General features: G+C 51.8%; 1 protein-coding gene across 1 annotated transcript in view; it reads right to left on the bottom strand.

Annotated features, from left to right (window-relative positions):
- Window positions 1-232: 232 nt before the first annotated feature.
- Window positions 233-12,397, bottom strand: part of LOC119395191 (uncharacterized) — a 33,530-nt gene continuing 21,365 nt past the window's right edge. The window contains exons 3-5 of the mRNA XM_037662470.2: window positions 1,670-2,666; window positions 1,259-1,405; window positions 233-1,191 (exon numbers count right to left, since the gene is read on the bottom strand). Coding sequence (XP_037518398.2) covers window positions 797-1,191; window positions 1,259-1,405; window positions 1,670-2,666 — 1,539 coding nt within the window. The 3' untranslated portion in view covers window positions 233-796. The remainder of the gene's footprint in view (window positions 1,192-1,258; window positions 1,406-1,669; window positions 2,667-12,397) is intronic.

Genomic DNA, 12,397 nt, shown 5'->3' with positions numbered 1-12,397 from the left:
TGTGACGATTAATTTTAGGCTTCTGTACAGCCGAATTACATTTTCATTGTAAATCACTGTGCAAGGCAATCTTAAAACTCATACACAAGGCGCTCTTTGGCCAGACTTAGTCCTTCTACCATTGCAAGCCACACATGATCATCATCATCATCCCAACTCACTGGATAATATATTTCGTAGTCTTGGCCCTGCTGCAGTATGCATATATAAATAAAACAGATAAACAAATATATCGATGCATTTGTACACTTTATTCCTTTCATATTTGCACGTGTAAATCAATAAATAAATAGTAGAGGCAAAAGTAGACGCAAAAAACAAGGCGCCAGATTATATGATGCTACTTCTTCGTCCACGTTCCTCTTTTGCGCCAGCGATTTTTCTAACCAGTTATGCACCAACTAGCCCGACAGCACGCGTCATTGAACTCTTCACAGCGGAGACGATGCTGCTCTCTAGAAGAAGAGTGAGCCAGCTTACATAGTTTTTGCATATTTTCTTCTAAATACTATTTCGCCCCCCCCCCTCCCCCTCATTTACGGCACAGTGCCGCCGGAAATGGAAAGACCAGCGCGCCGCCGCCGCCGATTTGCAACCGGTGCTCAGGTCTAGTTCAGAGTGCTCTTAAGGTGTGCTGCAAGAGCCAGTTGGCACTCTAGCACGTCCTATTGACATTTAAACTTGCGTTAAGCTGATCAAGTCCACTGTTCGTTCCGTCAAATGAGGTAACTATGTCCCTTGGAGGATCCATCATGCTAAACTGTGTATAGCGCTTACTGGTCCATACAGCCGTGTTTTAAGGCTTCCTTGTGTAGCAATCCGCGTTTGCTCCCATGTACGCAGGCCACCGCTGCCGTCCGAAAGGCAGCGGACCCGCGCATCGGTCACAGGCGCACTTCAGACGCACGCGGTACACAGTCAGCTGGCCCATGCGCCGGTCGAACGGATCGTAGGCTAGCTGGTCATTGTCGTCGTCTTGGCCGCACTCAGCTGCTGCCAGCTGCTCGAAGGCATCGTGGTCAAGCCCGTACAGCGGGCTGTCAACTTGAAAGCGGGCCCCCTCGTGGGCCCTAATTCGCTCCAGGCAGCGCCGTTCATCTGTCGACATGGTGCGCACGCGCGTCGGCAGGAACCAAAAGGTGGCGAAAACCAGGTCAATGCTATGCGGCTCGGAGCCCGGCATCAAGGTACCTGCGAAAGCGCGCGGTGATTCACTGTTGCAGCAATGCTGACCTTCCATTATGAAAGAGGGACGTACCGGTAGAGATAGTACGCTGTACACCACCCGCATCATGCGGCCCCACGTGGCGACGTATGCGGCGGTACTCGGGGTGTTGCTCTAAGAAGCGGGACCCAATGGCCGTGAAGTTGAGTAAGCCGCTGTACTCGAGGGTCCGCTTTTCATCTGCAAAGTGCGCAAGCAGCGGAACGCAATACCGGAGACGTGATTTTTTAAACCCTTAATATGGTAATTTACGTGCTTACTGGGTTAATCCTGACCCCCTAGATTGCTTTGGCACATACCGATAGGTCTATGTAAACGAGTAATCTTTTTGTCTTTCTCACCCACTGTAACGCGGCCGACGTCGATAGGAATGAAAACCTGGAGCTAAGCATCTACAGCTCAGCAATTCAGCTAACAAGATGATTCATGCCAAGTGGTGCTCACCTGAGTCGTAGAGAAGCACGCCGGGTGGCCCGGCGTTAGACCACAGAGCGTATAGTCGCGTGTAGAGGCGCGATCCGAAGCGCAGCCGGCAGAAGTCGGCTCGGCTACGCAGAAACACACTGGTGCCTGCAGCCAACGCGAACTCCTTGTCCTCGCGTACTTTGGCACTGTGGCAGTCCGAGAGCCAGTAGAGGAAGATGTCGCGGCCCACACCGGGCATACTGATGGCCAGCGGCGATGCCTGCGCTCCGAGCGCGGAGTGCACAGGGCGCGACAGCAGGGGCCGACCTGTGCGACCATCCAAAACAGTCGTTTGGCTGGACACGTACAACGGGAAGCCCGGCCCTGTCTGGTAGCTGACCATCACGTCGGGTGTCCTGTCGTCGTTGAAGTAACCCACGGCCGGTGTGCTGTACGATTCAGACTGGGCAAAGCGCTGTGACCAAAGTCGCGCGAAGCTGAGGCCATCCAGCGCGAATACGGTCGAATTAAAGGCGGCCATGACGAGGTCCGCGACGCCATCACCAGTTACGTCAACCAATGCGGGTGGTGTCATGATGCCTTTGTGGGGATCTGTATAGAGGGCACGCGCTTCGTCGACGCGACCGGCAAGCAGCTCGCGCAGTGGGAGGCTCCACAGTGAGCCCCCGTGTGTTTCGCCGCCTGTGCCGAACAACACCAGCTCAGTGCCGTCAGGATAGAGCATCAGCTGTGGAGAGTAGTAAGTCTCTCGGCCATCGGGCACCATGGCCCAGCTGAGCAGCTTGCCCGAGCGCCCACTGACGACAAGCAGGCGGCCCGCCAGTCGGTCCGAGGGTGCGCCCGGCTCACGTAGTGGGTCGCCTCCATGGGCGATCAACAGGTCGGCCGTACCATCAGCGTCCACGTCGCGGATGTGCTGCGCCGTGTACATGTTAGAGCGCTCGACCACGGCATCCCCCGCTCCCGACAGTGTCCACAGTACACCGCCCGTGCGTCCACTCACAGCATACAGCCCCTGCGCAGATGAAGACATACGTCGGCACTACTATTAGCCCCGAGAAGTTGGGGTGGCGCCGCCTGGCGGTAGGCGTAGATGACGTCACGGCACGGACTCTTCGACGCCCGCCGTGGTGCACCTACACAACGTGCGCTCGCTTCGTACGCTGTTTCTCTGTTCGCGTTAGGTTTTTGCTTGTCTCAAGCTTCAGACAAATGACGAAAACAGCATCGATAATGTTCCGAGTAAAACGACAAAAAAGCTCTACATTATTTTTCTGTACAATCGCATATGGTGTCCGCGCTCCGTCGCGTATGCACACTTCTAAAGGTCGGATCAGGTTGTGTTTTTGTGTCGCGCTGCTAACCTCGAGGATGGGTGTGATTTCCGACTACAGCTGCCGCATTCCGACGGCGGTGAAAAGCAAGAATATCCCTGTGCTTAGATATATGGGCACGTCAAAGAATTGGAGGTTGTCAAAATTAACCTGTAGCCTGCCTCACAATCAATCATCTCGTGGTTTTGACTTTATTATATTGCGTTGTTCACGGGCGATTCCTTTAGGAGACGTGATGATTTCGCCTCTGAAAGCGTTATTTGAATTGTACAGTAGAGCTCAATATGACTTGCAACACGGGAGCGTGTGGCTTCGCGAATTGAAAAACTTCTCTTTCTTTCCACTAGCCCTTATTTCTACAACTAAACGCTGTTCTCTCACTGGGGCATGTTCCCAAATAAGAAAATAATATTAAGTTCTCAAATGAAGCAAGTTGAAGCCGTGCGCACTTATTAAACTCGTCAGTTCACGCGCTCCCGTGTTGCAAGTCATATTGAGCGCTACTGTACGCATCCGCGATATGCGGACACCATTTTGCCCGGTCTGCCAAGCCCCGCGGACAGTTACAAAAACGCATGCAGTATCGACTCTCGCAATATATCTAAAGCGCTCGCCCCAAAATACCGCCGAAGCTGTCGTTTTAGTTTTTCTTATGTACTCGCACACTCATCATGTTGTATAGTTCGAAGTTTTTCTTGCAATAATTACGGCGCTTCATTTCACTACAAAAAGTAGAGGTTAATTGCGGAAACTTCAGAGCGTGTCTTCGTGCAGCATTGTCGGAACAGTGCGGCCACGCCGTTTAGATATCCAACTCGTAAATTAACTTTTCTCTCACATCATTACCCCTGAGCAGCATCAACCTGTATAGGACATGACGTGCGAGACCAGCCGTTGCTACAATTAGGCGAAGGAGCTTTAATTATTATGTGGGTCTAATCTTTGAGTGCGCCATCGAAACACTGCAGAACGCCCATCTTGAATTTCTGGCGTTTGTCTGACAAGCGATTGCTATCAGCAGTGTTTCCACGTGAAATGAACATTAATGTTTTGGACGCGGCGGTTGATCGGATCAGTAGTTCACGCAAATAAGGGTATACGTCTACTAACCCATGACGCATGTTGAGAAGAAATCTGTAGGTATGATCCAAGTATATGCCAACATCTCAGCATTTCCGAACCCGTTGTTTATTTAGTGGCAGACATAACTTGCATGACAAACCACAATGTATTTAGTGAATTGAAAACGCCTCAATTTCATTTGTAATACTTCAGGGCATAAGTTTTAACCTTGGAGTCTATTCCTTGTCGTAGTGAAGTTAGAAACATTTGGCATAAATATTTTCTTAACACCGATTTCTTGGAGTATAGGTGGTGAAATCAACGAATGTCTTGCTGGCATGCATCACACGTTTCTTTTCTTTTTCGTTCGGAAGGCAGTTTTTCCATCCTAAGCTATATTATTTAAACTTTTCATGACTTTGTTAAGTCTCGCTAGTGAATACTTCGACTTTCTACCTTGGAAGATTTGCATCGTAAAATACAGGAGTAATCGCCACCGTATCGCGAAAGAGCGCGTAGACCAGTGGGCGCAAAAACGGAGATCCTCGGAGGCGGAGCAGGCGAGTCCTTGCCGTGACGTCGCATCGGCGCGACTGCAGCGACGCCAGTGTTCGTTCTCGGGACTAATAGGCGATGCGCAAATAAAGCCCCTTGATCTTGGGAAAGTACCGCCATTCATTGTACCCGCCGCCGCGCGCGCATCCTCCTCTCTCCCTCCGCGCCCCTTTCGCGTCCTCCCGTTCTCCGCCGCTTTTCCGCGCCGACGATTGGTCTCCTTCGCCGTTGCCCTTGGAGACGCGTGGATCTTGCGTTTTGCTAATATTTTTCTTTTTCGCTTGCGCCATTTTACGCCGGGGCTCCGCGTAGCGAACGTTGCACGCGCTTTGTTTTCTGTGCTTTGTGTGGGCGCTATGCCGCGCTGTTGCGCCTATAACTGCAATAACGAGAGTGCAAACGGTTATCCACATTTTACAATTCCCCAAGGTCAGCGGGATCGCTTGCGCAAGAAGCAGTGGCTGCAAAACATCGGCCAAAGAAACTTCGTTCCGACAAAGAACAGCGTTCTTTGAGAGGTAGGATGCCTGTCCTATTGCTCGTATCAAAGCATCGCCGAATGCTACATTGTAAATATCGTTCCGGCCTGCTCATCAACGTCTTTTTTTCCTAGGCTATTTGCACGTTGCTTAAAAATGGGGTTGTCCTCAATATGCTGAATATTCAGTTGAGAGTCCATCACCTCGTACGTCGGCAACTCTTATTCAGTCTAAAGTGCACAACTATAGGATCTGCTTTCCGCTGCGAACAATTACGCGCGATGATACAACTTCTCGATCACGCTTGTCGTGATTGTTAGATTCCGTTTATTGTGAACGTTTGGTGTAAAAAACAAACGAATGGACGAATAGAGATGACACTTACTGGCGCTGGTTCCCAAATTAGGGTTTTTTTTTTTGGGGGGGGGGGGGAGGATTCACACATAAAAATCGTGACACAAATGCGATCAGTCGCAAGAACAAAAGAAACACACAAGCACAACACAGAAAAAAACATAACATTCTGATGGCGAAAGTAAGCCGTTATCTAGCAGGCCGCGACCGAAATGGCTCGTTTGGTCACGCCTGCATTAACATTTCTTCCGTTCACTAATGAAAAACTAGATTATCTCTTATACCAGTGTCACACGGGTAGTTTTGATCGCGATCAGAATCAGTCCGGATCGGATTTCTTTATCGCGATCAACAATCGTCGCTGCTATTCGGTCCAAACTAACCCGGATCGAGTTTGGCGCAAACGTCAGTCAAATCGCAATCAGGGAGCCAGATATCGATAAACAGATCGCAATGATCTTGATCCCGATCGGGCCGGATCGCAATTATAGTGACAGCGTAGCAACACCTGATCTGGAACGGCCCTGATCGCGATCAAAAGGGCCCCTGTGACACCGCTATTGCTTACGGCGTTGTCGTCTACATGACGACTCACTTTAGTAATCAGTTGTTTTTTTTTTCGTGCCGTGTTTGTGCTTTCCTATTTTCCTTGCTCAGATTTACAATTGTGACTACTAATATGCGTGCTTTCCCAAATAAACCTCACGTACAATTCAGCGCTTATCCGTGTGGCCTCTACTCGCCCGTTCGTTTCTTTTTCCGCGCTGTAACATTCTTGCAGGATAAGTTGTCTGTTTTACTGAAAATGGGAACAGCGGCTTGCAAAGGCGTTATTCTTCCAGCTTACTTTGATATGCGCTTCGGCCACCAAAATGCAACGAATGCAGGCCCTGAAAGAATTAAATGAATGAAAGAATGAGTGAAAGATTAAAATGAAAGAATGCAGTCCCACGGTGTTGTAGATGAGCAGCGCCAGCTTGCTAACAATACTTTTTCTTTTCAGTTCGTCAGTTTGCTTTTGAATTTCGATTCCACGCACGCATAACTGGGAGACGATTATAATTTGGTTTTCTCGCGGAGACGACGTGCAGGGTGTGTTCTACTGATTGCGCTCATTTGCTGTCGTTATCGGCTTCGAGGCAGAGGCCGAGAATTCTCGCTCTGATAGCAAATGCTTTAAAATCACCCTTCTGCATTTTTTTTTAGAGTTTCTTTCTGTTCATGTAACACGAGCCAAAGTCATCGCATCGATGTGTTTTGACATTCGTACGGAATGTCTCCTCTCAACGGTAAACCGAGTGCTAGTTTCTTTGACACGAACGCCAAAATACTATTCTGAAAAATCTTTCTCCGGCGCTTCTGGTATTGCGGTAGATGAGTTGCTGTTGGCGCCGCTTGATCGTACTGACACTGCGAAAGCGTCTTGTTCAGTTTGGAGACCACCGCGCAAGTCTACTTTCACGTCGGATAACACATGGATGGACAAGGTATTATCCACGAAGTCATTTCAAGATGCGACGCTGTAAGTACCTGAGTTGCACATGCGCACACAGGAAAGGGACAAATAATCCAGACACAGGTGTACATGACGCAAGCTAAACTATATCAGATGTAAATGTAAAGCATGTTATCATGTGGCAGAAAAAACATCTGCATCATGGAACGCTGCATAAAGCTCCTTTTAAATTAGCATGCCCCATTTACACGGCTTTCGAAAGAAACTAATATTTTAATAAACGTTCATTTCAGTGTTCTCGATCATGTTATCACCATTCTTCAAAGTTTTCTACAGCACCGGGGCGCGAATGCGGCCCGACATCACGCGCCTTCATTGATTTCTACGGCGCATCTACGGCGCGCCCGCGGGAGCGCCGGCGAAAAATGGTGCTGTGCGCAGAGCGCGCTGGCGGCGGGCGAGGAGAATCGAGGAGGAAACGCGCGCGTGGAGGAGAGTGTCGTTACTTTCCTAGATCAAGGGGCTTTATGCGCAAAGCGCCGACCACGCCATCTGCCGCCATGGCTCGGAAGCGCTTGCGGGGCCCGGCGAACAGTGTTTCAGCGAGCGTCTATGCGAGTGCACGGATGGATGTGTTTTTCAACGTGATTTAACGACTCTCTCGGGCTTCAGCGATGTTGAAAAATGGCTGCTGCGTTGTCGGCTGCTCAAACACATACAAAAACTCGCCAGGAACGCACTTTTATATGTTTCCGGTGCTATTTCATGAGCGAGAGCGACGGCGGCGGTGGATTGTGGCTGTCCGAAGCAAAAGGTAAGCAATCCCACTTTGTTTAGGCCGTGTTGGAACGATTACCGTGTTTTTATTTCTCCATTTATGTCGCTACGTCTTCAGCGAACGCTACTACGTTTATATTTGTCGCCTCGCCTGCATTGTAGACGCTACAATGCACATGAGGTTGTTATCACTGATAAGACGCGATGCCTAGGCTCTCTTGAAAAACGAATGGTGCGAAGCGCTATGCCAGAGAATGTGGGGCAGGTGGCGGCTCCTTTACAAAAGCGCCGTGGAATCACACGTGCGCTGCACGAAATGGGCTGCATTGTACCTAATGATGGCACTGGAATGCGATCACCGGTGCAGAATGTTCGCTGTGCGCTCGCCTCAACTGTATGCATATTGGCTGCAAAACATGGCACCTGTTCGCACTGAAGGCTTTTGACAGGACATTCAACCGATTCAACCTCCCTTTGAATGCCTCGTAACATGACTTCATGCTAATAAAAAACACCCTTGATGTATCCCACTATTACTCATTCGCTTTACACAAGCTGTGTTATGAGTGGGGCCATAGGCGTGCTCACGGGACGTGGGGGCTTTCCTATTTGCCTAAGAGGGGGGGGGGGGGGGGGGCGGCGCAAAATCTGCCCCTTGCATTAACTTAGTCGGGCCTGGGGGCGCTGAGATGATCCTTTGCCCCCCCTTTGATGGGGAACCCTGCGCACGCCTGAGTGGAGCCGATTATGGAACTTACGTGCTTTCTTTTCTTTATTCTTACTGGTGGTGCTAGCTACTGGTTGCTGTTTTCTTTAGCATGTAATTGGTGAGTATATGTTGGTGCTGCTTCATTGTAGTTATATCACACCTGAAAAAAATTTTGCATGCCCAATGCTTGGGGTCGATCCTCAAAGTTTCGTGTGTTTTTTTTTTTATTCTTGCTAGTGGTGCTAGCTACTGGTTGCTTTTTTGTGTGTGAAATTGCATGGACTTCAGTAAAGCGCTTGGTTTTCAAGCAATATATATGACCACTTTTAGCATTTGCTTTCAAACTGTGAATATTGCAAATATGTATTCTTTTAATTAATTCCTTGCTTCTTCCACTTTTCTGTAACCTTATGAACATTTCAGAGAGGATGGGAGCCCCTGGGAACCCACAAAGAACTCCAGGATCTGCAATCGGCATTTTATCAAGCCGCCGAGATATTTTTTCACGAGTTTATCGTGCTGGTTTCAAAGTTTTACCAACTCTGACCCTTCGCGTGGCCGCACCCGTGAAATCCATGCGCCGGCGCGACAGCGCTCCCTCAAAATCTACTATATAAACACATGGCACGCAAACGAAGCTACTGTGTCGAGAAAAAACGTTGGTTCATGCCTCAACGCATGCATGCATTAGTGATCGGGACGTTGTAAAGAAAGCGGTGTACTTACGATGAGCTCCACTTCGTAAGGAAGCTTGTTGACGCTTGTCTGTGGTAAACACTTGGCGCGTATAGTGACATTGTCGTCCCACACAGCTGTTACATCGGACACATGTCCACTATTATAAAGCGCGGCTCCTTTGCGCACACTGTCGCCGCAAAAGTAATTATCAGGGACGCGCACAAGCGGCAAATGCACGCGCGCACTTGCGTCATGCTCGCAGTGAAAGGAGGCGTCCGCTACGCGACCCGCATGCGGTTCCAACGGCCGCCGCTACGCGGCTTTCAGTGGCGCCCCGATAGGCGCTGCGCATCGCGGATACTCGGCGACAACTTATCTTAGCATTGGAGCGAAGGCTACTGTAAGGTTCGGGAAAAAACAGAGAGCTGGGGGAGGGCCGTTGGCGCCAGTATGCCGGCACCGTGTCCCGCGTAAACAGGGGGACGGCGTGGGGGTTACAGACATCTGTCAACGGGGGCAAGTTGGCGCCGAGGGAAGGCAGTCGGTGGCCGGTTGCGGCGTGCCGGCGTCGTTTCTTGAAAGCACCCCCCCCCCCCTTTCCCCGAGTGCGTGCTACCGCGAAAACAACTCGGGAGGTGACCTCATTTGGAACACCGTACGTCATCCCTTCGGTGGAGCGCTTTTCCCTCCGCGGGTGCGGCCACATAGGTTCTAGGAACTGGCGCGCCAGAGTTGGCGGGACGACGTGGCCGCATTGGGGAAAGGGGTGCTCAGAAGGAGGAAAAGAGGCCGACCGTGGGAAGTATGTCAGTCTGAGCAAGGCGGTGTTACAGCGAGGCAGTACTCGGGTCTCCCGAGGTGTGGACGATGTCCAACGTAGACACTCTGACTTTGTAAATACGCTGTAAATATGTTGTTTTTGTAACCATCTGTATATAAACTGCTCTAATTCACCTTGATATCCGAGCCTCTGCCTGCAAATCGCCACCACGACCGTCGCTGACGGGGCACCTCGGTGACGAATCTTCACAAGCCTGGTGATCAGCCTCTGGCTGAATCGCGATTATCGTATCGCGGGTAAAGAACTCCAAACTTTACTGGTGGCAGCGGTGGGATCTCTTCAAGCATCTCGCGACGGCGAAGGGATTCAACAGGCTGTGAAGGGGAGGCAACGCTTCGGCAGCGGGTCAAGATTCCGTGTCGAGCACTCGGCGCGGGCGGAGAGAAAGCAGCGGCCTCAGCAAAGCAGTGCAGCACGAGGACCAGGGTCCTAAGGACGCCAGGAGACAGTCGTAGGGGTCGGCTGGCCCGTTTCAAGCCATCCACCGGGCGCCGGCGGATCGAAGCGGAGGGCTACAGCAAAACCAGCGCGGAGAGGAGGACAGGAGCTACACAGCGGTCGTCTCGACGGGTGAGTGCTCTTCTTCTTCCGCCTGGGCCTGTGCACCGTGTTCGGAGTAGGCTAGGTGGGGGTGTAAATGGAAACACGGCTCGCCTATCTAAATCCAGATAGACGCACGACCAGCGGTATGGGCGACTCTGGCGCCACAACGAGGAGGTCGGAAACGAGGCCGCCGGTCTGGAGGAGCCAGAGAGCCATTCAGAAGTAGAGGTGCTCAAAATGAAAATCAGATTGAGGGAGTTAGAGCTAGAAATTGCAAGAGAACAACGTGGCTCCGGGCCGACTCCGCGCGGTAACGGAGGGCAGGAGAGCCACGGTGAAATGCGACACTTTTCAAAGTTGATTAGCAGTGTGCTGCCAATGTTCCCGACGGAAGCCGAGGTCCCGGTATGGTTTGAGGCTGCCGAGAGCGCGCTGGAGGGGTACGAAGTACCAAAAGCTTGGTGGGGCCAGATTATTTTTCCATTTGTTGAGGAAAGAATCCCATTTTTGTCGACGCGCTTGGCACCACCACAGCATAGGGACTACGAGGTACTGAAGGGCGCGGTACTCGAGGAGATGAAGCTTTCCGCCGGAGAATACCTCCGCCGGTTCCATAGGGCGAAGAAACGAGCGGCAGAAGGGTGGCGCGCGTTCGCGACCAGGCTGCAGAGCTACTTGCGTTGTTACGTGGAGGCGAGAGGCGTGAGTACCTTCGAGGAGCTACTCGAACTTTTCACCGCGGACCAGATGAAAGACGGCTTGTCGGAGGCCGCCTTAAAATATGTAACGCTCCAAGAGGGAGGGAGCTGGCGCAAGGCCCACGAAATTGCGGCGTCAGTCATAACATTCGAGGAAGCGGAAGGCGAAAACAGCGGTGTCAAAAGGTCGGAACGCAAAATCGTTGAGACAATGACCACGGGGCCACAGGATCGGGCTAAACCACGAGCGCGGGACCCCACAAAGGCGCGGGGTTGCTTCCTATGCGGTGTGCATGGGCACTTGAAGGCGGATTGCCCGCGAGTGGAAAATCACGACGCCGCGGCGTCTGGCTCGCAGGAAAGGATAGGTTTGTCCGCACGCGTATCGGCGACGGCGATAGTTACAGGAGGGCATGAACGTGAGCCCATCGGATTATGTTGCCGAGACGTTGGGGTTCGCGCCATGCTAGACACGGGCACTGACGTCACGGTTGTCCGGGAGAGCGTAGTCCCGCCGGAGCTTGTGCAGCCGCACGGGTCAATTACACTGATCTCCGCGTTCGGGGAAGAGGTACGTGCAAAGCTGACAATGCTGCCGCTGGCGCTGGCGCGTGGCACAGGAGTCTTCGCGGATGGTAAGGCAGCAGTGCCGGTGTTGTGCGCGCTGACGAACAAACTAAGGGCACGCACTGACTGTTTGTTGTCCGAGGAAGCGTGGACGTTGCTTAAGGAGGCGGACAGAGTGAGACAACAGACCGCGCACGCAGCGCAGCCTGACAGGCGGGCGAAGCCGTCGGGTGTTCGAGTGAGCGAGGCCGTGTTAGCGTTCGACGAACAGTGCTCCGGAAAAATGTTCCCTAAGCGGAAGGGACCGGGTAGGGTCCGCGGCAGACACCGTTGGCGACGTCGACGGGGCAAAGGTAACACGGTAGTCGCTGGCGCTCCAGGGCTAGAACGTTCTGCACATCACAGAAAGGGCAGCGCCCATGTCAACGAGGGGACGGTGTTGCGCGTGCCAAATGCGTGTCGGTATCCGAGTAACAGTGCAGGGCAGTCGGCGGAAGAGGGGGAGTGCTCCCCTTTGTGCACCAGCAATACGGAACTAAGTCTGTGAGCTCCGTGCCGCGGTTGACATTTTGTGCACGCGTTTTGCACGCCTCTGAAACCGTGTCACCCACAAACTGCGAGGTGGAAGTGTGTGTGCGCAGTGGATGGACGTACATGAACGTTATTTGTTTTCTTGTTTACATTCGCCGGGTC

The sequence above is a fragment of the Rhipicephalus sanguineus genome, chromosome 5, assembly GCF_013339695.2.
Source record: "Rhipicephalus sanguineus isolate Rsan-2018 chromosome 5, BIME_Rsan_1.4, whole genome shotgun sequence".
NCBI lineage: Eukaryota > Metazoa > Arthropoda > Arachnida > Ixodida > Ixodidae > Rhipicephalus > Rhipicephalus sanguineus.
Note: the sequence above shows the minus strand (reverse complement) of the source record. Positions and strands in the feature narration are given on the sequence as shown.